Source organism: Gymnodraco acuticeps, unplaced genomic scaffold (genome assembly GCF_902827175.1).
Source record: "Gymnodraco acuticeps unplaced genomic scaffold, fGymAcu1.1, whole genome shotgun sequence".
In the NCBI taxonomy this organism is placed as follows: Eukaryota; Metazoa; Chordata; class Actinopteri; order Perciformes; family Bathydraconidae; genus Gymnodraco; species Gymnodraco acuticeps.
In genome coordinates this window covers 55854-78545 of record NW_022991258.1, presented here as the reverse complement: position 1 = coordinate 78545, position 22692 = coordinate 55854, and the positions used below count along the sequence as shown (strand labels likewise).

At 39.4% G+C, this 22692-nt stretch overlaps 1 protein-coding gene across 2 annotated transcripts in view; it reads left to right on the top strand.

Moving 5' to 3' along the window:
- The window catches only part of LOC117562005 (cytoplasmic phosphatidylinositol transfer protein 1-like), an 84312-nt gene that overhangs the window by 49363 nt on the left and 12257 nt on the right, over positions 1–22692 (top strand). For both annotated transcript variants that reach the window (XM_034239768.1, XM_034239769.1), the window contains exons 2-4: positions 17811–17959; positions 21205–21293; positions 22525–22532. In XM_034239768.1, coding sequence (XP_034095659.1) covers positions 17811–17959; positions 21205–21293; positions 22525–22532 — 246 coding nt within the window. The remainder of the gene's footprint in view (positions 1–17810; positions 17960–21204; positions 21294–22524; positions 22533–22692) is intronic.

Sequence of the window (22692 nt, the reverse complement as noted above, 5' to 3'; positions counted from 1 at the left end):
CCTTCGAATTTGGCGCTTCGGGTCATTGTATTCAATAGCTGATTTCTATGACTAAGCTACCACTCTGGAATGTCTATCATACCAAAATATCATCTATAGATATATGCCACTTGAAAACACTTCACTAAAATTTGCCATCTTGGGTGGTACCGATAAGTGGAAATCCAGGTATGGGCCCATGGACTAAAGCCAACTAAGTGGGGTGTGAAGCTGTTTGTGTTAGCAGACTCCAGCAATGGGTATACCATCGATTTTTCCATCTATACTGGAAAGAGCCGCTTCATTTCAGGGCAGGGTCTCTCTTATGATGTTGTCAGCGGCCTAATGGATAATTCCTACTTGGGGAGAGGTTACCATCTTTTTGTAGACAATTTCTACACCAGCCCAAAACTTTTTACTGACCTATTTGCAAGGGGTTTTGTGGCATGTGGTACATTCCGCGACAATCGGAAAAACGTGCCTAAATCAAAATTGAATGCGCTAACCTCAAAGAGCCCCAGGGGCTCAATGCGATGGCTCAGAGAGAAGGAGCTTTTGTTTGTGAAGTGGATGGATACGAGAGAGGTGTCAGTGTGCTCTACAATACACCAAGCCTTCAATGGAGACACTGTCACCAGGAATGTGTATGCTAAGGAAACGGGGAAATGGCAAAAACAAAACATCATGGCACCTCGTTGTGTGGTTGAATATAATAATACATGGGTGGGGTGGACTTGTCAGACCAGCTCATCCAATACTATTCAGTCCACAAGAGGTCCAACAGGTGGTACAGGACACTACTGTACCACTTTATAGACATTGCTGCAACCAACAGCTATATTCTGCACAAGGAGATGTGTCTGTCCTCAGGGTCAGTGGCCATGTCCCACGCCCAGTTCATGGAGGAGCTGTCTGCTGAGCTGTGTGGAGTCCCAATTGGCAGCTTTGTGCCACCCAAAGGGGCACAGTGCTTGCCAGAGTCAATGTCCTGTGCGGAGGAGGAGGAGGAGGAGGAGGAGGAGGAGGAGGAGGAGGAGGAGGAGGAGGAGGAGGAGGAGGAGGAGGAGGAGGAGGAGGAGGAGGAGGAGGAGGAGGAGGAGGAGGAGGAGGAGGAGGAGGAGGAGGAGGAGGAGGAGGAGGAGGAGGAGGAGGAGGAGGAGGAGGAGGAGGAGGAGGAGGAGGAGGAGGAGGAGGAGGAGGAGGAGGAGGAGGAGGAGGAGGGAATTGACTCATTTGCGAGACGGAGGTCGGGAGACACAGCAACAAAAGGTCGGCGAAAATGTGTGCTCTGCAAAAAACGTTCCATCTGGAAGTGTGCGCGGTGTGATGTGACACTTTGTCTTGTGGCTCACAGAAATTGCTTCAGCAAGTGGCATAGCAGCCGCACGTAAAACCTTTCCATTGACTGAATCAAGTCTGATTGTAATTTAATGTAAATAATTTAAAAAATGTTGATACATTTCCTTTCCTCTTTGTATATCTTTCTAATATTTTGTTTATAGTTTGAAGATCATTTGCTCTTTGTACATTTGCACTTTCTATATATTTCCAGAGGTGGGACCAAGTCATTGTTTTGCAAGTCCGAGTCAAGTCTCAAGTCTTTGCGCTCAAGTCTGAGTCAAGTCTCAAGTCATTGTTTTGCAAGTCCAAGTCAAGTCTCAAGTCAGGATGGGCAAGTTCAAGTCAAGTCAAGTCCTAAACTTTGACAAAACGAGTCATAAACAAGTCATTATGTGTTTTTCACCAAATGTAATGACACTGATCAACAGAATAATACTTAATAATCAAATTGCTCTTTATTAGTCACATTAATAATTTAATAATCCATTTTCTCTCTGCTGGTAAAGTAACGTGTGTTTTTCTAATTTAAGAGGGATCAGTAAGGTAAGGCTACCGTGACTGTTTGATTCAGAAGGAGTTTAATGTATAAGATCCCTGATGTTGAGGTGACCAGAATGTTTATTTCCACTGTGTACAACATGTTATAAGGGACCCACAATCTATCTTTATGCAAGGGATAATGTGCAGCGAGGCGGTCTCTATGGGGAAAAGAACACCTGAATCTAGATCCCTCTGCAGGTGGTACTTTAAGTATATTTTGATGCTAATACTTTTGTACTTTTACTTGTAACATTTTGAATGCAGGACTTTTTATTGTACAGGGTTCCTGCAGGTTTCGCCAACTCAAATTTAAGACTTTTTAACACCTTTTTAAGACCACTTTGAATAGAATTTAAGACCTATTTCACGGCAATAAAGTATGAAGGAAAATGTATATAAAGAAGAAATACGTCCAATAATCACTTACAAAGTAAATGTATTCATGTTCAACATAAGAACAATGACTGAACACAACAGCATAACAGTACAGAACTGTGTTAGCGTGTTAGACAAAAAGTGTGTATGTGTGTGTGTGTGTTAGGGCTGTGCAATTAATCATATTTTAATCGCAATTACTATTTTGGCCTGCCACAATTACGAAAACAACATAATCGGAAAAAAAGATTATTTTGCTTTGCTAGGTTGTGACAGTGCACTAAAACATATTTGATCTAATGAATTTTTTAGTAATGTATCATTTATTTAATTAATTTTTGTATTGGTTTTTCAGTTGAATTATACGTTCAGGGTAATCAACAGTTAAAAAGATAAATGGATGTTTTCAAAGTCAATGAATAATCATATTTAATAATCGTGATATTAATTATTGACCAACATAATCTTGATTATTGCCATAATCGAGCAGCCCTAGTGTGTGTGTGTGTGTGTGTGTGTGTGTGTGTGTGTGTGTGTGTGTGTGTGTGTGTGTGTGTGTGTGTGTGTGTGTGTGTCTGTGTGTCTGTGTCTGTCTGTCTGTCTGTCTGTCTGTCTGTCCGTCTGTCTGTCCGTCTGTCTGTCTGTCTGAGAGAGTGACAAGAGCTATATTCAGAGCTCTGCTGCCTTGGCTACACTATTTCATCGTTGCTGTTGTATGATTGGTGTTTAGCTACGGTATTTAGCGTCTACAGCACCTCCGCTTTTAGGGTTGACGTAGACCCAAACTTCGCCCGGAGTTCCCCCTGTGTTGTTGCGGGAGCTGCTGCACTAGCTGCTGCTGCACTAGCTAACGCTACATTAGCAAAACAAACACTAATTTATTTTGCAAAAGATGCAGCGGGCTTCAAACACGTTCCCTCCACTGGTTTCAACCAAGCACTAAATTAAATGTTTTCCAACCAAATACGGTTGAACTTACACTTCCCCATATTTATTTGTAAGTAGATTCGAAGATAGGCTACATGAGCTGAAGCTTGGTTGCTAGGTTACTAGCTGGGTGTTCTCCAATAAGGGGCCAAGGGAAACAAAGTTAGTGATTACTGGTTCCATGTTGATTTAATTCAATACAAATTGTTGGGGGGAACTGAAAGGCTATTACCGTACTGGTTACTTTGCAGCCCGGATATTTTCCCCAAACACACATTTAGACGCTATCGCAACATAGAAGTACCTTTCAAATCCGATAATTTTTAAGACCTTCTGAATCATATTTAAGACCTTTTTAAGGCCTTAAATTCTGATTATCAAATTTAAGACTTTTTAAGACTTGTTAAGCCCCCGCGGGAACCCTGATTGTAACTTTTTTAATTGTCTGAATTTCTCCCACCTCTGACAATAAATCCTGAGTGGTTACCAAAAAAAAACCCTGCTCTGAAGGTTATTTTCATTTTACAAATCCTGCACTCAGCTTTGCTTTCTCCAATATCATTGAAAAGCAGCCAGATGCTGCTTCTTTTTTCGGTTTTCGCTCATTTCTTGACTTTTTCCGACGCGCTTGCATTTAAATCCGGCTCCCCGTCTCCCCGTCGCTCTGTGCAGCTGGCCTGTACCACTACACATGCTGTGCCACCCACCCTTCTTTCACATAATGGTATGATCCTAGTGTGTCCTCGCATATGATTGGCCGCATGGTGGCTCAGCTAAATAAAGCCCTGCCCCTGCCTGCAAGGATTCTCAGCAAGAGTAGGAGCGGCTGAAGATTCTGCTTTCCCCGACGGGAGTCTGCTCTTCTAACGGTAGCTCGCGATCGGCGTGTTGGAGACCTCTGAATTAAAGTCTCAAGTCACCTCAAGTCAGAAGGCTCAAGTCCAAGTCAAGTCCCGAGTCATTGGTGTTCAAGTCCAAGTCGAGTCGCAAGTCTTTTGTGATGTTGTCAAGTCGAGTCTCAAGCTATGGTCTCAAGTCATAAAATGTGTGACTCGAGTCTGACTCGAGTCCAAGTCATGTGACTCGAGTCCACACCTCTGTATATTTCTAACACTTTGTTTATAGTTTCAAGATAATTTGCACTTTCTATATATTTCTAACACTTTGTCTATAGTTTCAAGATAATTTGCACTTTGTATCTCCAGCACTTGGAGTTTGTTTCACTGTTTGTGTTTGTATTTAAATGTTCATGATAATATATTTATTTGAAACAAGTTATTTTTGTTGCAATGTCATCTGTTATGGTTTAATTTGTTACTCTCAACCTTTTCTTGACAGAAGAAACATGATCAGTCATTTAAATATGGAAATACATTTCGTTTTAATTATTCCATATTATATGGAATAAATAGCTGTAACTTACTCAGGGAACATAATATGCAGATTACATTTTATTTGAAAGCCTAAAACATCTAAATGCAGCTTTGTAAATAATAAAAAAGAAAATTCCTATGTTCCTGTCGGAGTAAACAGTAAAAAAAAACACAACATTTGTACTGGCGTTTTTGAAAAACTGGTAAATTCAGCCATTATCACACAAAGTTAAGGTAACATTTGGACTTTAAATTAATCAGACTTGAACTAGAGGTTCTCCTGAATCAAATGAGGTAAGGCACTTGATGCTGACTGCTAGAAAAGGTTAGAACAGGTTAGGAGAAACAAATAAATACAGGAGAGTTAGGCAGGCGAAAATTCCGTCTAGGTCTAAGGGTTAAAGAAGAAGTTACAGGTCTGTGAGAGCCAGAAATCTTGTTTGTTTGTAGGTGACCAAATACTTATTTTACCGAGGAATTTACCAATTAATTCATTAAAAATCCTACAATGTGATTTCCTGGATTCTTTCCCCCCATTCTGTCTCTCATAGTTGAAGTGTACCTAGGATGAAAATGATAGGCCTCATCTTTTTAAGTGGGAGAACTTGCACAATTGACTAAATACTTTTTTGCCCCACTATACATGTTAAGTTTGTTCACTTGATTTTGTATTTACACTTGTAATGTACCTGGTAAAATCATTGATGAAATACAAACTTATCTAAATCAAGGTTCTTCTTATTGAAGTGTTTTTCTTTTACACATGTTGTCATGACCGACATCTTAGTCCCAGGAAAGCATCCATATAACTGTCTCTTGCATTGGATTTGTATGCATAAATGTGATATGTGCATCATCTGTGTGTGCGCAGGCCTGTCTGCATGAGTGACGATATGATGAATATTAATAGTTATTCCGGGTGTTTGCCTCAGCTGGTCGGCACTTTATCCCACATTAGCAGGAACATGAAGCTGACAGGTATCAGGTTGAGACCCAGGTGGGCACTTCAACACAGTTTGTTTCACTTAAAGGGAAAGGGATCAACCAATATATAACAATGGAAATCAGGTTGCGATATATATTTATATATATATATATATCACTATATATATATTAATAATATATATATATATGCCTGAAACGCCTCCATTAAAGAAATATTTTTCTTCTGTGACATAGGGACATCACTACGTAACACTCACGTTTCTATTGGCAGGACATCTCTAAGCGGTTGACCAATCACAACATAGCCGATCAGCTAACCAATCTCTTGCTCTGGTTAAAGACTGAGGCTGAGAAGAGGTTCTGAAGCACAGGCAGTATGAGGAAAATAAAGCACTTATTGAACATAAAAGCATGTAAACATGTGACAGTAGAGGCACAAAATACAAATATGAGCCTGAAAAGAAGCATAATAAGGACTCTTTAAGGTTCTTGTTGAGGATGGGAAAGCAAATTAATTGCAGTTGTGTGTGTCCCTGTCCTGCATGCTGCTTTCGTGTTAGTGGAATGCTCAGATTGTACGGACTGGGCATTACAAATTACCTTTTCTTTGGTATTTTTTTTTCTCTTACTCCCTCAATTACTATCTTTACTATTTTCTATCTTTACCCTCTCGGTGTACTCTCTCTTGCCTTCATCCTCACATCCACTAATTAAACACCTGGTCTATTACTGTCAGGCCTACTGCTGAAGAATAATCTTATCTGGAGAGTGCAGCACAGCTCACTGAACCCTCCCCAACAGTTGATTAAATGTGCACAGAATAAGGGATGAAGTGTGGGTGTGTGTGTGTGTGCGCGAGTGTGTGCATGTCTTTGCCATCATAGCTAATGAAACTGCAAAGTGATGGGCCCTTCGCTGTGCCAGCAGTATGGAATTGTGAATGTATGCAATTATTGTGTGTGTGATATTGAATTTTTCAGTTAAACTTAATGATGCTTGACCAGTTGGGAGAATTCTACAGAAACTTAAAAATAATGTATTTAACATCACATTCAATTATCTTAAATGTGTACAGCATTAGTGCTGAATTGTATAGGAATCATTGTTTCCTGATATTGGTCTGCATTGTCTAATATTGCATTCCTGTCCACTTTCCAAACACTGTCCTTTGATGCTCTATCGGCCTGCTAATGTGGCCATCCATTGGTTTGAAGGGCTGGGTGGTTCGGGGGTGAGAGGGTAGAGGGGGTTGATTAGTTGAGAGAAGTAATAAAGCACTAGGTTTTTTTCCTATTGTGTGATGATCACTGATGTTCAAGATATCTCCAGAATTTGACTGATTATTTTTTCTTAATGGGTTCCTCAACCTGCCAATGAATCAATGCTGTGCTTAGTGCTGCGTACCGGTACGCCGAACCGGTACTGGACTTGTGAAAAGTTTCGGTTCAAGTCCGGTTAAAACCGGAACGTCGGGAACCGGTACTTGGACTCGCAAAAAAACTAGCACTTACGTATATTCTGGTGTCTGTGGTTATTTAAACATTCCCTGATAAACGTTATTCAGCGTCAATAAATGAGTGCTAATCCCAGTGTGCTCAGTGTACAACATCACATGTCATTTCACCTTCGATTCACGGTTTGAAAACGTAGCATTTCGCCACATGCTAATGCTAACCGGAAGTGAATAATTTTCAGAATAAAAGTATTAAGTTAATAGTGCGAACTTCCGGTTTTTTCAGAATAAAACTGATTTAAATTAAATAGTGTATTTAATTCAAAATTACGCCATATCAACATTGATTTTAATTTCTAACAGTATGTATGTACATCACTATGTAGTATGTACTGTATAATGTACACATGTAGAGTTGTAGAAAATACATGGTGTACAGACAGTACAGTACACTCTGACTGTACAGTCACTACAGTGTAGCCAATACTGTATAGTAGGTGTGTAATGCGTATAGTCTACTATACACTCTACCTTTCAGCAACGTTTTAGGGATTTAGGCTCAGTCAGCTCAGGGACTGTTTGGTTACTTTAGTTTGGTAAATGAAATACATGTTTGAACTTTGTAGTAGTTCACTGTAGTTGCTGTCATAACTCATAAGTCATTTGTAGACTAAGTGGCAAAAAGTTTTTTTTTTACATTTGTACTTTGTAGAGAAATGTAGACACAAGTTGGAAGGGAGCACAATAAACCTGACGAGTTTGAATTTGAGTTGATTATGAGTTAATTTTCAATTGATAATTAGCTCACAATAAGTTCACTTTAGTTACTCACACAACTTGACACAAGCCATGGGTTCAGGTCCGGACTTATACGTCCGAACCTGAACCTGAACCTCTGGACTTGAGTCCGGACCTGAACCTGAATGTGAGTCTAGGTACGCAGCACCTGTGCTCCTGATATCTTTAGGAGACAGATCGGATCTTACTAATTTGATGTGGCAATATTGCATCTTCAGGTGGAAAAGGGAAGAGATGCACTATAAATAAAACATTACATTAGATTGAGGGTCCTTCTTACATACAGATAAATAATTAAGGCAGGCATTGTTACAATTTTACTCAAATCAGTACTGCTTGGTACTTATGGAAAATATATACAGTATTATAGCTAGTAATTCATGGAGGTATTTTAGCTATAGGTAATATTGCTATTGCAGTAAACAAAATATCACCTTTTACATTGATCTAGACTGGCCTTTTTATTTTTTATTTTTACTAAGGGTCCAATATTCTTCTGGTGTGGGCTATCTTCTAAAACAATAAATCCTTTCAGGTGATGTTTATTTAAATTGCTCTGAATAAAAGAAGGCCCATTTTTCTGCTTGCAATACCGCAGGTCCTCAGTGTGTGATCATTATAGCACAAGCACTATGTACATACCTTCCCACACTGACTCATTCACTGGGTAACCAGGGAAAGCACAGTGTGCTCATTTATACAGGCTGTGAGCAGAGGATTGTTGTTATGCTTTCATAGTCTATTACACTTTTTGAGGTGGAATATGAGCAAGTAAAATCACATGAGCTTTAGGGCAAAAACATTTTCTCTTCCCCTGCAAACGTTGGTCTTATAAGTTGTCAGTCTTTAATTTCCAAGCACAAAATGGTCTGTTTGGTTTCCCGGGTCTCCTAGAAGGCATGTGGCCCTTTTACAAGGCAAACACAGTGATTGAAAGAGCCATTATTGTAGCTTTGACTTCACAGTGGCATTCAGATAGAGAGGTGACCTTGCTAATGTAGTGCTTTTTGATTGTAGGTACATTCTCATCACTTACCTTTGTTGTTGCCTGTGAGTGTGCCAGTGATGTCAAAAAACTCGATGCCTCCGTACTTTAGCGATGGATTTTGTTGGACAGAATAATAAGAGTCATCATCTCAATGGACATCAAATTATTATAGTCTGTCCTCTATCCATCCTCGCTTGTATTGGTGTATTGCTCCCCTTCTTATGACTCCCACTTCCCATCCTTTGTACACTGAGGCCTGGAATTGTAGTGATATATAGCAATGTGTGTTCTGCTAATCATAACTCCCCCTTTTCGTCTTCCTCATCTTGTCTCCATCTGCTGATTCAGCATTTCTATATTACTCTATTTTATCCACTTACTATTAAGTGGTATGATATTTTCTCTTTTTCTCAATTTTCTCTATTCTCATCCCCCTACACACAAGTACTATAGCTCCGCTGACCATCAAATTATGCCACATTTTTTTCTTTGCCCCCTACTCCACTTTCTTGATGATGGTGCTGTGGCATTATCGACTGCACAGAAATGCTGAGGCAGTCTGGATACACCACTTATTGATTGATGCAGCTTAATTCTGCCATGTTGTTTATTCACATTATGTTTCTCCAGTCCAGCAGCATGTCTGGTTATCTGATAACTAGTCTAGACCTTTTTAAGCTGTAAGAAATGTGAGCAGTTCAATTTCCTGTTCTTTTCCTTTTTACCCTTTAATGACCGTTTGTGCTTGAGGGCTTGTTGAGTTTGCAGTGAATTCATCACAATCTCCTGGTTGGCTAAGGTCTTTGCTGTTACAAAGAAACACTTCAGGTCGACAGAAATAAATGACTTCAGAATGAACTGAATCGAACAACTGAAGTGTGAATAATTTCAATAATGTCAAACGAAACTGAGTGAGAGCATTGTTATAGTTTTCTAAAGGTGAGTCTCAGATATGCTGGCTTTCAAAAGAACAGTTTTCAATCAAATACAAATGAATGTCACTGAGATAATGATATGATATTGGGAGGGTAAAGAGTTACTGCACATTTGTTTTAACCCAGACATTTTTGTCATTGTGTTTATCTGTGGGTTGTGTATTTGGAATTTGGAGCAATGCTTTATTCAATGACTTGTGCACAAACTGAATTGTTCTTAACCTGTTAAGCCCCGAGCCTGTTTTTAAGGTCTCAGGCTCGAAAATGACATTCCCAGAACAAATGACAATATCTTCACTTCTAAAAGAGGTAAATTAATCATCTTTTTTCTCAAAGCAATGATAAACCTATGAGTTGTGTGTAGAAAAGTCCGGGGCGCATTCAACGATTTAGGAGAATTAGCTGCATTAACAATGTCTCTAGTCCATTGCATTAAAAAGTCCTATAGCCAGATAATTTTTTTCAAAATGTCTCAGTGAAATAAACTCAATACATAGTTAGACAGGGGAGAAAGGGGGTATGACATGCAATACAGATTTAGGGTTGTGTAGAAAGAGGAAAACACCCATCTGAAAAAACTGTTTAATTAGAGGACAAATGTTGACATTGATAAACGGCAGACTGTTGAACTTTGGAGCATTGTAGCATACTGAATCAGTCTCTGTTCTTGTTTACTAAACTTGTATTTTGACCCCAGATGAATTCATTCTATTTATTTGAATAAATTTGTGTAATCCTTGTTTTCAGTCATTGGTTACAAATCTCTAAACTGGCAACAGGCTGTCAAATCATCAACGAGTAAGTCTGTTAACGCTTCAGTTTGTAAGTCCTCTGTTGAATTTGTGCAATGGGGACAAAGATCCAGTCTTTGTCCCAATGTGTTAGTGATCCCACTGTTATCAATCAAATCAATGGCTCACACAATTATGTATGAGTTTTTTGAATGTGGAAATGACAAGTATACGGTGGAGACGCTCCAGCAGAACGAAATAATAGGTTTTCATTTCAGAACCATTCAAAAACAGAAGTGGATTTGGGGTTTTGACAACCTGTACTACACAGAACCCTGTAATAGGGGTGATGATGCCGACACACTCTAGTTTATTGGCATTAGCCGCTTTCACACCAAGTACTTTGCCGTACTTAGTGCCGCACTTAGTGCCCCGGCACTAAGTGCAGATCGGGTTCACACCGGAATAAGTTCCCTGAGGGAAGATTACGCAAATGAGCCGCTGACGTCACTGGGGCGACTGTGGCTGCGAGGGAGTGCGGTCGTCTTTCAACCAGAAGGGGGTTCGATCCCAGCCCATGCTGTCAACATGTCGATGTATCCTTGGGCAAGATACTTAACCCTGAGTTGCTCCCGATGGCATGGCCACCGGTGTGTGAATGTGTATGAATGTTAGTTCCTAGAGTAACATACACTGCTCTGTATGAATGGGTGAACGACAGTATGTAAAGCGCTTTGAGGGGTTGTAAAGACTGGATAAAGCACTATATAAGTACAGTCCATTTACCATTTACTTCTTCTTCTGCTTTGGTTTTACTGGCAGGCCGCAAACAACTTCACGGCGTATACTGCCGCCGGAAGTCCCCGGAGTTGGGGACTGGCTTCAGTAGAAGCTGCTGGGACTCCCAGCAGCTTCTACTGAAGCCTTCCGAGTAAATCGCCAGAATGCCGACACCTCCTCATCTCCACCGCTCCCATGTTTTCTTTTGTGTTGCCATAAGTTAGTCTCTCTGCGTTTCTGCGCGGGGCTAATGCTAATGCTAAAAATGCTAATGCCACAAATACAATGGCGGCTTCACAAAACTTTTACGGGGCGTGGTTTGCAATTCGCCCAGCCAATAGAAATTGGTACTTTTTTGGTATCACCTCTCTAGCAGGCACTAAAAATGGGGATAAAAGTTCCCGGCACTAAGTACTCTTTTTGGTGTGAACGCAACATAAGGGGTACTAACGGAACTAAACGGGAAAAGTACGGGGAAAAGTACTCCGGTGTGAATGCGCCTATTGATTAATGAGCAACAACAAACATAGGGCCTGGGCGCTGGGCGAATGCTAATGCTAATAATGCTAATGCGAGGATAATAAAATGGCGGCTCTACAAAACATTTCAGAGTTTTACGGGGCGTGGTTTGCAATCGCCCAGCCAATCAGAACTGTGGTACTTTTTTTCCCCAGGAAAAGTACCAGTTCTTTTTTTGGTGTGAACGCGACATCAGGGGTACTAACGGAACTAAACGCGAAAAGTACGGGTGAAAAGTACTCGGTGTGAACGCGGCTATAGTGTACTTCAAGAGTACTTCAGCTCTGCAGTGTTCTCTGAAGTGATTGCCTGTTTTGCTTCAATGGGAGGGAAATAACAACGTTATTCAACTAGTTTGTATAAGCTCTCCTAATATGCCACGGTCTACTTTGGCCTGATGACAATCAGGCACATTCATTATGGTGTCCTCAAACTTTCTTTAAATGATTGCACCGACACTCATAGAAGGCTGTGATTATTTATGCACGCCCCTTGATATTTTTAATAGATGATGTCCGCTACAGCTCATATATGACTCAGCAAAAGGAAAAGGACATCTCTGGTCTTAGCTGACATTAAATCAGACGGATGTCACACTTTGCTGACTCTGTAACTCTCTATGCTTTTATATCTGTCCGTCTCAACCGCCCTCAACTTTGTCCTCACGCATTAGCAAAGGATTCACAAAAACATCCCTCTGCTGTCTTTCTTTTTAGCTCCATTTGTAGCTTGTCCTCCGAGTCTTTTTAATTAGGGCTCTACCAAACATTTGGAAGCTTCAAAGAACTTATTTTAAACGTTGACATTCAAATCATAGAAGTAAACATTTGAATGCAGTTTTTGTTTTTAATGTCATTGTGGCAAAGTCAACATTTTAGACAGTTGTGGTGAAAGATTGGGCTTTACTATTACAAGTTTTGTAATATTTGTAGTATTCGATTCCAGTGGGGGCTGTGAAGATTTTTTTTCTGATTTGTGTTGAACATAACTTGAGGTTGTTTATAGTCCATAAGTCAAACTTTATGGAAAAAAAAGATGAGCATTAGCAAATTCACAACATTTTGAGAAACGTTCATTGCACTCTGCTGCTTGCTAGGAGCAAAAAGGGATGCATGCAGCAAAGGGGTAACTTCATAACAGTTTATTTAGTAAAGGGGGCATTTAATTAGAGGACTTTTCAAAAAATCTTTGGGGGGTGATGTCATATAATTAAATGAAAGTCACCTTAATGCAAAAGCATCAATATGAGCTTTAAATGAGCTTTAAATGTAAAAGCACACAGCCCTACTTTAAATGTACTCCACTCGCCCCTCATTCTGTATGTGGCATGGAGAAGAGGGATGGAGAGCCATCTGCATTATTTACAATAGCTCTTAACCTGGCAGGCTTGGGTTCACCACAGCGCAGAGCTGTTTTCAGAAACGCTGCATTTGCTTTCGAGCCTTCAATGAGAAAGCTGAACTTTTCTCAATGGAGCTGATGTGGCTGCAATTGAGTAGAGAAGAGACTAAAAGAAGATGTTATGCAATTTGTTCTGGCTGTTGCAGTATACTCGGTAAGGGATAAGAGTGGTAATGTAATAACTGTGGCTCATATATGTGGCTGCATTAATAAATGAACACACAAATGAACACAGAAAGCTTTTTTTATTTTTTAAACACTGAATTACATAAGCATTTCTAATAAAGCTGTACCATGTTTGGATTCGTACATATTTGAAAGCGTGCACATATTCAGAGCCAATCTTCTTGACATTCTCTGTAATTTATTTATTCAGAATGACTCTGAGCTGTCTGAGGGAACACTTTACAGGCAGACTGTATTAAACTTGTAGAGTAAACCAAGTCTCATCACTAAACACTAACAGGCTATCCCTGTATGAGTATAAGTTAACACAAAGATTGGTCAATAAATGCAGAACTTTGGTACTCCTGCAGGGTGTCCGGGGGGGCTTAAAAAGTATTAAAAGTTGATAAATCAATTTAGTGACAATTAAGGCTATTAAAAAGTATTAAACGGCATTTTCCAAGGTATTACATTTTGTAGCTTGTTTTCAATAAGTATATAAATTGTCCAAAGAGGTTGTATTCTACAGTTATCCTGAATGTAAAACCTGATTTGACGTAATCTGAACAGGACATCGCACACGCACTGCTTGATAGCGCGCGAAGGTCCGTTTACGCCGGTTGTTAAACAACATCGTTATGGGGAAATTCAAGTTTGCGTCCAAATAGTTGGAAGATAAGGAGGAAGGACAATCAATACTGTATATAGTCAATGTGAGGTAAAGTGTGTCGCCAATGTAACCGGTTAGAACTCGAAGTGGCGATGAGGTCTTAAAATGTATGGAAAGGGTCTTAAAAAAGGTCTTAAAAGGTATTACATTTGACTTCAGGATTCCTGCATATACCCTGTCCTGGGTATCAGAGCCCTACACTGTTTGCAGGGCTGATCCTGCCAACATTCAAATTGTCCTTTTGGTGCACTGTGAGTGTTGAACATGTCCCTTTTCTTGCAACATGACAGCCCTGAACTTCACTGCCCCTACTAACTATTGAACTTTTGAGCAGCTGCTTGGTTCTGCTTCACTGCTGCTCAAGTTGATTTGGGATATTTCAAGCACAAGTTATAAAATATATACAACTGTAAATAATATAAGTGTTAAGTGTTGTAATTAAATTGAATGACACAAATACTTGTATGGCTTGTACTCGGCACATCGCCTACTAAACTAATGCCATCTTTCCACAAAAAAAAAAAAAATGTCAGTAAAAAATCATCTAAAACCTCCTGTGCACTTTCTGGCGGCAAACACACGACAAAGTTAGCAACTGAATGTATTACAATAGTGGAACATTTAGCAGCTGAAGACTAAGAGACAGATATTTATCTCAAGAGTTGGTTGAGACCAAAAACTGAGCTAAAAGAACAAAGAGTGAATATTGGACTTACATTTATCAGGTTCACCCTACTTTCTGGTTTTCTAGAGAATGCAAGCACAAGAGTGGTATCGGAGAATTTATAAACTATTGTTCAAGTAATACTTTTTTGCTCTGGGTGAAAGCCGAAAAAAACGTTCAGGTTTGTTCTTGTACTGTGTCTCTTTATAGCTGTGACTGTGTAAACAATTTACAGCCTGAAACACAAGCAAACAAGTTTTTCTCAGATATTAACCTGCTGCTGTATCTTCTTTAGTCCAAGAATTCTGTTTGTGTGTTTGTATATGTGTGTGTGTGTGTATTTGTGTGTGTCCTTTTCTGACACCACAATCATACATGTATACCAGAGCTGTGGCCTTGAAGCAAACGGATACACAGGAAGTGAGTCATTGCGCTTCTGCCCTTTCAAAGTGTTGCAGTGAAACTAATCTACAAAACCTCAAAGGATACAGGGCCAAGGTATTGCCGCTGTGTTTGTGACCTTTTAATGCAAAGATTGTGTAGATAATAAGGCAGGCGTTCGGTGATGTATTGCTGCAGAATGTTTGTGTAGGAAACCCAAAGAAAACCAAAGTTTGTGGTTGACACAATCACAAACTTTAATGAATTAATAATGCTTGTTGATCACAGCACTAAATTGCATTAATGCAAGGTTAGTTTTTGTGTGGACGCCTGTGTCTATGTATTGTTGGTTTGACTCCCTGTGATCTGAATCAGGTTTGAATTTACACTCTGTTTTTAAGATGTTTGCAAGCTGTTTAATGGAATGTAATGGTAGTTAATAAATGGCCAAATTTAAACCATAAAAAGCAACTATATAAATTACAAAATAAATGGGGATTGTAATTATCTGCACCTACAATTTATCCAAAATAATCTAAAGCTATTTTAGTTGATCACTTTTGGCCTTCTGTTGTCTCTTTGCGCCGGTGGTTGGAGTCTCCATTGTTCAGATGATTACACTCAGTTGGCCACTGTAAGCTCTATTAACTATGATCATCACTGCATCAGAAAAACACTAAGGCTCATTTTAAGCAGGGAATATATGTCGGTGGTACATTTAGGAAAGATGATTGAGAAAACATTTTAAACAAGAGCTATCAGTTATTTTGGCAAATGCGTTTTTGGCAAACATTTGCATTCCATTAAAAGCACAATTGATCCTCATGCATCCACTTTGAGATGGACAGTATTTACAATCTGAATTAATTATGTCATATTTTAGATCAAATATGTTGATGGTGCAGAAATTCCTTATTAATGTGGACACATGTTTTTTATCAGATACATTCGACTGTAATCAAAATAAAAATAGCTATAAAGAGCTTATTTCCAAACGTTTAGTTTCTTTATGTTGAATAGGTATTATATTGAATTGTGTGTTATAGCTTCTTGGTTTTAAATTATTCCAATAGGCTCCACTCTTTTACTGGCTTGCAGGGCTTTACATAATTGTACATTTATTTTAGCAAATATCTGTCAAATCTGTGTATTCATCAGATATTTGCACCAGCTATATGCTGACACTATTCTAGCCCCTCCCATGTGAGCTATTTTAGGTGAGCACCTTAATTTCCCCCCTTGACATCGTTTTATAGCTCAGCCAACAGCCGTGACAGCTAAAGGTCAAGGAAAGACGAAATGTAGAATCGAAGGGAATATGGTTGATTTATCTTTCCTTCATTACCCTGTGCCCTTTACTCTCACTTCTGAGATTTCTCTCTCAACTCAAGAACATGTGCAGAGAAGAGGACCTTATGAAATAGCCGGTAACAGATAAAAGCATCACCTGCCATCATCAAACTATCTTTTTCTTGACTCTTTTATTCTTACTCTTTCTTACAAAGATGTGCTGTCTCTTTTCCTTTCAGCCCCTCCTCATTACAACTCTCCAACTCCATATCAGTCAGCTCCTATTTATCCCTCTTTGAAATCCTTCATTTGCTTCTATATCTTTCCTACCTCTTTCTGCGTCTTTTGTCACCTACAGAAGCTTCTGATTTAGAATATGAAGATAATTAACACACAAAAAGGGCTGCCTTTTATTGTTTGAATAAACTGAACATGCCGCAGGGCAACTCAAACTCTAAGCTGTTATTGCAGAGTATTTAATGAACTGAACAAGGTTCAATGTGTACAAATGCCACTGAGACATGGTTATTAAAACAGAAGCAGCTCAGCCGGAAAGCCAATGCTAGTCTGGCTTTTCATTGAAGAAGCATTACTGCGGCAGTAGCTGACATGACTTTGTTTTCTGACCTTTTTCTCAGCTAAGTCTGGAAAATAAGACAATAAATAAACAATGAGTGTTGACTCAGGGCCAAACAGTACATGGACAAACATTTGCTCTATATCCTGTTGAATGGTTGCTCCGTTGTCATAAGGGTGCAAATACATTTGTATAATTTTCAAGGTATGTTTGTTCAATGTTTTAGTTTGTATCATTATTTGTTAAATATAAACTGGTATTCTACACTTCGTAGAGGAAAGAAACCTGCGGAAAAGGAAATTCTAACATGTTGTGATGGTGTTCACATCAGCTTTGGGTTTATTTTGATGGTGTGTTATTTACAGAAGAGGCCCTTAAACATTTTCTGATTATAAGTCCTTGATCATTATAGGTATTTATTTTGATATTCATGCACTGTTCTCCTGTTCTTGTTATAATTGTTGATTGATCAAAAGTAAGTGAATTGTAAAAAGAAAATAGTAACTTTTGATCTAACTACAGAAAGAAGACTGTTGCATTGCTTTTCCTGTGTGTATTATTCTTGTATTTCAGTCTTTCTTTGTATAATTGTACGTGATTTGAATATATGTGTGCACTGTTTTTAGACAGCTCTAATATACTGTAGAATGTGCATTCTGTTACTGTTAGACTAAAGAAGCAGTTGCCTTTATTCAAAATATACATCTATTTAGATGCCATAGTTACATGGCACCTTTTTAGATGTATTATGGGCTGTGGTTATTCAATACTTTGAGTAATAATCAATGCCTCACATTCGAAATGTAGGTTGAATAGTTCATTCTTGACTTTGGCAACATCAGTTAACACTTTACTGCAGTATGTCCCAAGCCTGTTACACTATTTACTCATGTGTTATGGGTAAGCTGCAAGTTTCTTGAAGGGATTGTTTTCAGGCAATAGTATGTCATTTTTCTCTCTATGTGTTTTCTCTTCCAGTACCGGATTGGGCAGCTGTACATGATCAGTAAACACAGTCACGAGCAGAGTGACAGAGGGGAGGGAGTGGAGGTCGTCCAGAACGAACCGTATGAAGACCCGGAGCACGGCCAAGGACAGTTCACAGAGAAACGAGTCTACCTCAACAGGTCAGTGGAACGCGTCGATTCCAGTATATTGTCAAACCTGCAATCATTTAAAGTGTATTCAATTTTTCGTACCTTTTACTTTTAGTCTATTTTTATAGATTAAATCATTAAGCCGTAGCTTGTTCATTATTTGTTTTCTATATTTTACATATTATTTGGGCAGAATCCTTTGGTTCAAAGAACATATTTAGTTCCTTTCTGAAAAAAAGAAGGTGGGCAGAACAACTTGGGCCACTGTGAAGAGCACCACCTGCTGAAACTTTGTCAACAGTAAATTCAAGTAATAGGGTACCACAAAACCACAGTATAGCATTATATATACGTAGATAACACTATAGCAATGAGCTTGGTAACAACTTGTGCTTTAAATGATACGTTTTAAAAACAAATGTTGGCTCATTGTCTTAAAGGCTTGCTCGCCTTCTAGATCTCATGTCTCTGAACTCTATCACTCAAACAATTTAATCTTTTGCCCTGCCTTGACCCAACGCTGGAAACACCTGAATTCAATGTGTAATAAACAGTATGTTTGCATATGAATTGTCTGAGATTACATTGAGCCATTGCATAAGGCTGCAAAGGTTGCAAACACGTCACTGCTGCTCACTACATGTTGCTAGTAGCAGGCTTTCCTGAGTCACGTATGCATCACACTTACATCACCACATACTGATGCATCTCATTGTGTGCACAGCTGCACGTGTAACTCTTCCACACGCAGTTTTGACCCACGTGAACTAAACGAAGATGACAGTGAAAAGGGTGGAGAATGTGTGGAAAATATAAAGATAAAATACAACGAAAGTCTGAGAGAAAGGAAAAAATAAGAACAAGAGAGGGAGAAAAGAGAGGGGGGAGGGAGACAGAGATGCTGTCGGCCATTTGTTTAAGCATAAATACCTGTGTCAGCGTGCGCTATGCCAGGGAACTCATTATGCTGAGTCAGCACAGCTCTGCTCTTCAGAGGAGAGAAGAGGGAGAAAGAAGAGGGGAGAAAACACATTTAAGTTGGGCAACTATTTAGGTATATGCAAAGTGCTATGTATGTAATCAAATATTTAAGAATCCAAATTAAAAACAAGTTCCACAATTTCACATTTAACCTTTTGGGTAGTTAAATATATGACGGTTGGAACAACAGAGGAATGGAAGTTGTTATATGGACGTTTTCCATGTCAACATGCAAGAAACACTACAGCAATGTCACCTTCTGTTCTATGTTTAACTCATGGTCTGTTCTATATTTCACAAAACATTTGTTTTTACATTTCTTCTCATAATGAGAACTCAAAAGTTTACTTACAGCTCCCTTTACCCATAGAAGGAATTTTAATAGAAATATCATGAAGAAATAATCCAATCATACTGCAGTTTAAATGTAAAAAGACAAAACAGACCTTTTCAGAGTAGCTGACATTTTGTTAAAGTCAATTTTTCATTTCTCTGGTTACACTCGAGATGAGCCTAACACAGCCTGGTTCCTCTCACACACCCTTTTAAAGAAAATGAAGTTAGATCTTGTTAATTGGACATTATTTATCTAAACCATGTACATTCAACTAGCCATCTGGTTCTGCAAATAACTGAACATTTAGCTCTGATTCACCAGCACACAAGTCAATCTGGACTTGTTCTGTCTCACAGACCCCATATTGGCCCTCACAATCTGCCTTGAGCTGTACCTCATTATTTGGATTCAACCCGTCCGACCTTAGCATGAATTCCATGTCGGTTTTGTTCATTACCTCCATTCATAAGAGCGGCGAGGGGATAGTTGATTAATTGAACAGAATAAGGTGTTACCTTTCCTTATTTAAATAAAAAAACAAAAACAAATGCCAGCTTTGGCATGATAAACTCAGCGCAGCCACCCACCACTCGCACGCCTGGCAACGTGGGCCCCGTCACAGCAGCTATTGGCAAAGATCTTTTGAAGAACAGGGAGGGATTGGGAGAAATCAACAGATGGAGGTGTAGGAGGAGTGCCAGTTTATTTTGTTGGGAGGGAGAAAGAGTGAGAGAGAGTGTGAGTGAGCCTGCCAACACACACACACAATGTGATGGTCGATGGCTGTTTTTATTCACAGCCGTCATGTGCAGTGGGCGCCATTTTTATCCTCCTCAAGGAATTGTTTTCCATGTCAATCAAAGGGAGTGGAGATGGAGGCATGGTACAGGAAAGCTTGTGCACTTCTGTGTTCGACATGTCTCATAAATAAGTTCTCAAAGCAGCCTCAGTTAGAGTTCAATAGTGCAGGGTGCACACATTGGCAGAATATTGAACCTCTATGAACACTTGGAAATAATTGTAATGGTAAACATGCTTATTTGTGTTCTTGCCGAGAGTCTAATAATAACATTAATACGACTCTCATTTATTTATGGTACATTTGAAACTGCTGCCTGCACCCGGTGAATTTAGCATAAAGACAAAGGACAAGGAGAAAAGGCTACCCTGGCTCCGACCGAAGGTGATAAAACGTGCCTCTAAAACTCTAATGAAGACATTATATCTTGTTTTGCTTGGTGCAGCCTGTAGTCTTATCCAGCATAAAAGTGACTGCACTAAACAAGAAATAGCACATAAGATCCCCACCCAACCACCTTACATTGTGTTTTGATCTTCAGTTAAGTAGGTTAGCCCTTAAAAGTGTTAAGGTACCATGGAGATAACCTGCTGTGCAGAGAAATGGCCTATGCGTTTGATCTCCTGAGCAAATCCCCTGAACCTGAAAGTTACTTACTTCCTCAAGTCCGGCAGTGGCTCAGTCAGTAGGGGATTGGACTGTGAGCCGTAGGGTCGCCGGTTCAAGTCCCCGGTTCAAGTCCCCGAACAGACCTAAAAATGGAGTGTGGACTTCTACTTGGAGAGGTCCCAGTTCACCTCCTGCCCTGCCGTGGTGCCCTTGAGCAAGGCACCGAACAACCCCCTTCCCCCCTCACTCCCATTGCTCCCTGGGCACTGTGCAACAGCTGCCCACTACTCCTGGTACTAGGATGGGTTAAAAGCAGAGAACACATTTCACTGTGTGTGCTGTGTGCTCTGCATGTATGACCATTAAAGAGGGTTTCATCCCTCCCAATATTATTGAATGATCCTTTACTGTGAGCAGATTTATTTTCTAGTAGAACAAGTTTCTCATGATTGCTGCGATAGCGGAAGCAATTTCACTCCCATCTTCGTTGCTACATGCTCACAGTCTCTCTCCTCCCCTGTTGCTGTCTGTCTCAATGTCTCTCTGCAGTAAATTACCCAGCTGGGCTCGAGCAGTCGTTCCTAAAATCTTCTATGTGACGGAGAAAGCATGGAACTACTACCCTTACACCATAACAGGTGAGCATACCGAGTAAATGTGTTAGTTGGACTGTCAGCTATCAATCTTTTCTAGCTTTTGTTCAAGGGTCAATACCAAACATATTCCTTGCACACTCAAAACTCACAGTTAGCCAGGTTAGGTGCTGTAACAATAAGAGATACTGACATGTCTACCTCTTATGTAGAAATATGGTCTATAATAGCTCTGGTTGAAAGTTTAGTACTGCAATCGCATGATGCATAACACTCCTTCAGTTTATCATCTTCTTTCAGTTGGCCAGAAGTTGTTTTTCAGTTGAATCACAGTCAACAGTCAGCACTCCGCTTGGTACAAACACCACTGGATTTTTTTAGGGAGTTGGAGAAGCTTATGAAAAGACAGTATGACTTTTCTATACTCGTGGAGAAGAGCCATTTGTACCACATGGTCCAAGATCGCGAATCACCACTGCATTTTTTACCACATTTTTAAAAGGAAGGAAAGAGCTTTTCAACCAAAGTCCCTGAGCAGCTTCAGACATCTGCTATTTAATTCAGGAAGCTCAGAAGCTCTCTTAGCAGCTACTCAATATGTAAATTATCCAGGATATGTGAGGGTTTAACATGGAGCTTTATCAGGATGCAGCAAAACTGGAAATATGCAGTTTTATAGCAGTCTATGCAAAATGTAAATTAAATGTGACCCCTGAAGACAAAGGATCAGAAGGATTTTGTAGCATGGATCAATAAAGTGTATTCTTCTTATTTTAAAGGTCATAGTATTGTCATCAAGAACAGCACTTGATAAAAAACAACACAGTGTAGATTTCACAAGGCATTTTATGCTTACACACTCAACTGACTGTCAATAGCTTCAGATAATTATAGAAGTGTGAAAAGGATAAACATGTTATTGACATGAAAACATGTTAAAGCTGACATAAATTAACATGTTTACAGCGTCGATGTGAATCAAATGGTTTCTATTCATGGGATTTCTGTGATGCTCAAATGATGCTGATCTGAAGGAGAAGTGTAAGGACCACAGATAAAAGGGAATGTTCTTTTTGATGAGAGCAAATTACAGAAAAATAGATGAGAAATGCACAAAGGAGGGGATGATGTGAAATGCACAAAGGAGGGGATGATGTGAAGTATCAGTTCATGTTTGTCCAATATATTGTTTAAATATTGCAGCCTTCTCATTTCCTTTTTCATGTGTTCTGTCTCTGCTCTGACCTGATGTCCGTGCCATCCCCTCGGTCTGCAGAATATACAGTAAGTATCCTTTATGTAAGGCACCAGAGTAACACTGATTATTTTTCACAAGTGTAGTATAGTTTAACATAACATGTTGAATAAGACTTTACTGTAATAATGTTTAGCCACTTAATCAGAATATTGGCAATTATAACCTTTAAAATGTGTAATGGTGCTT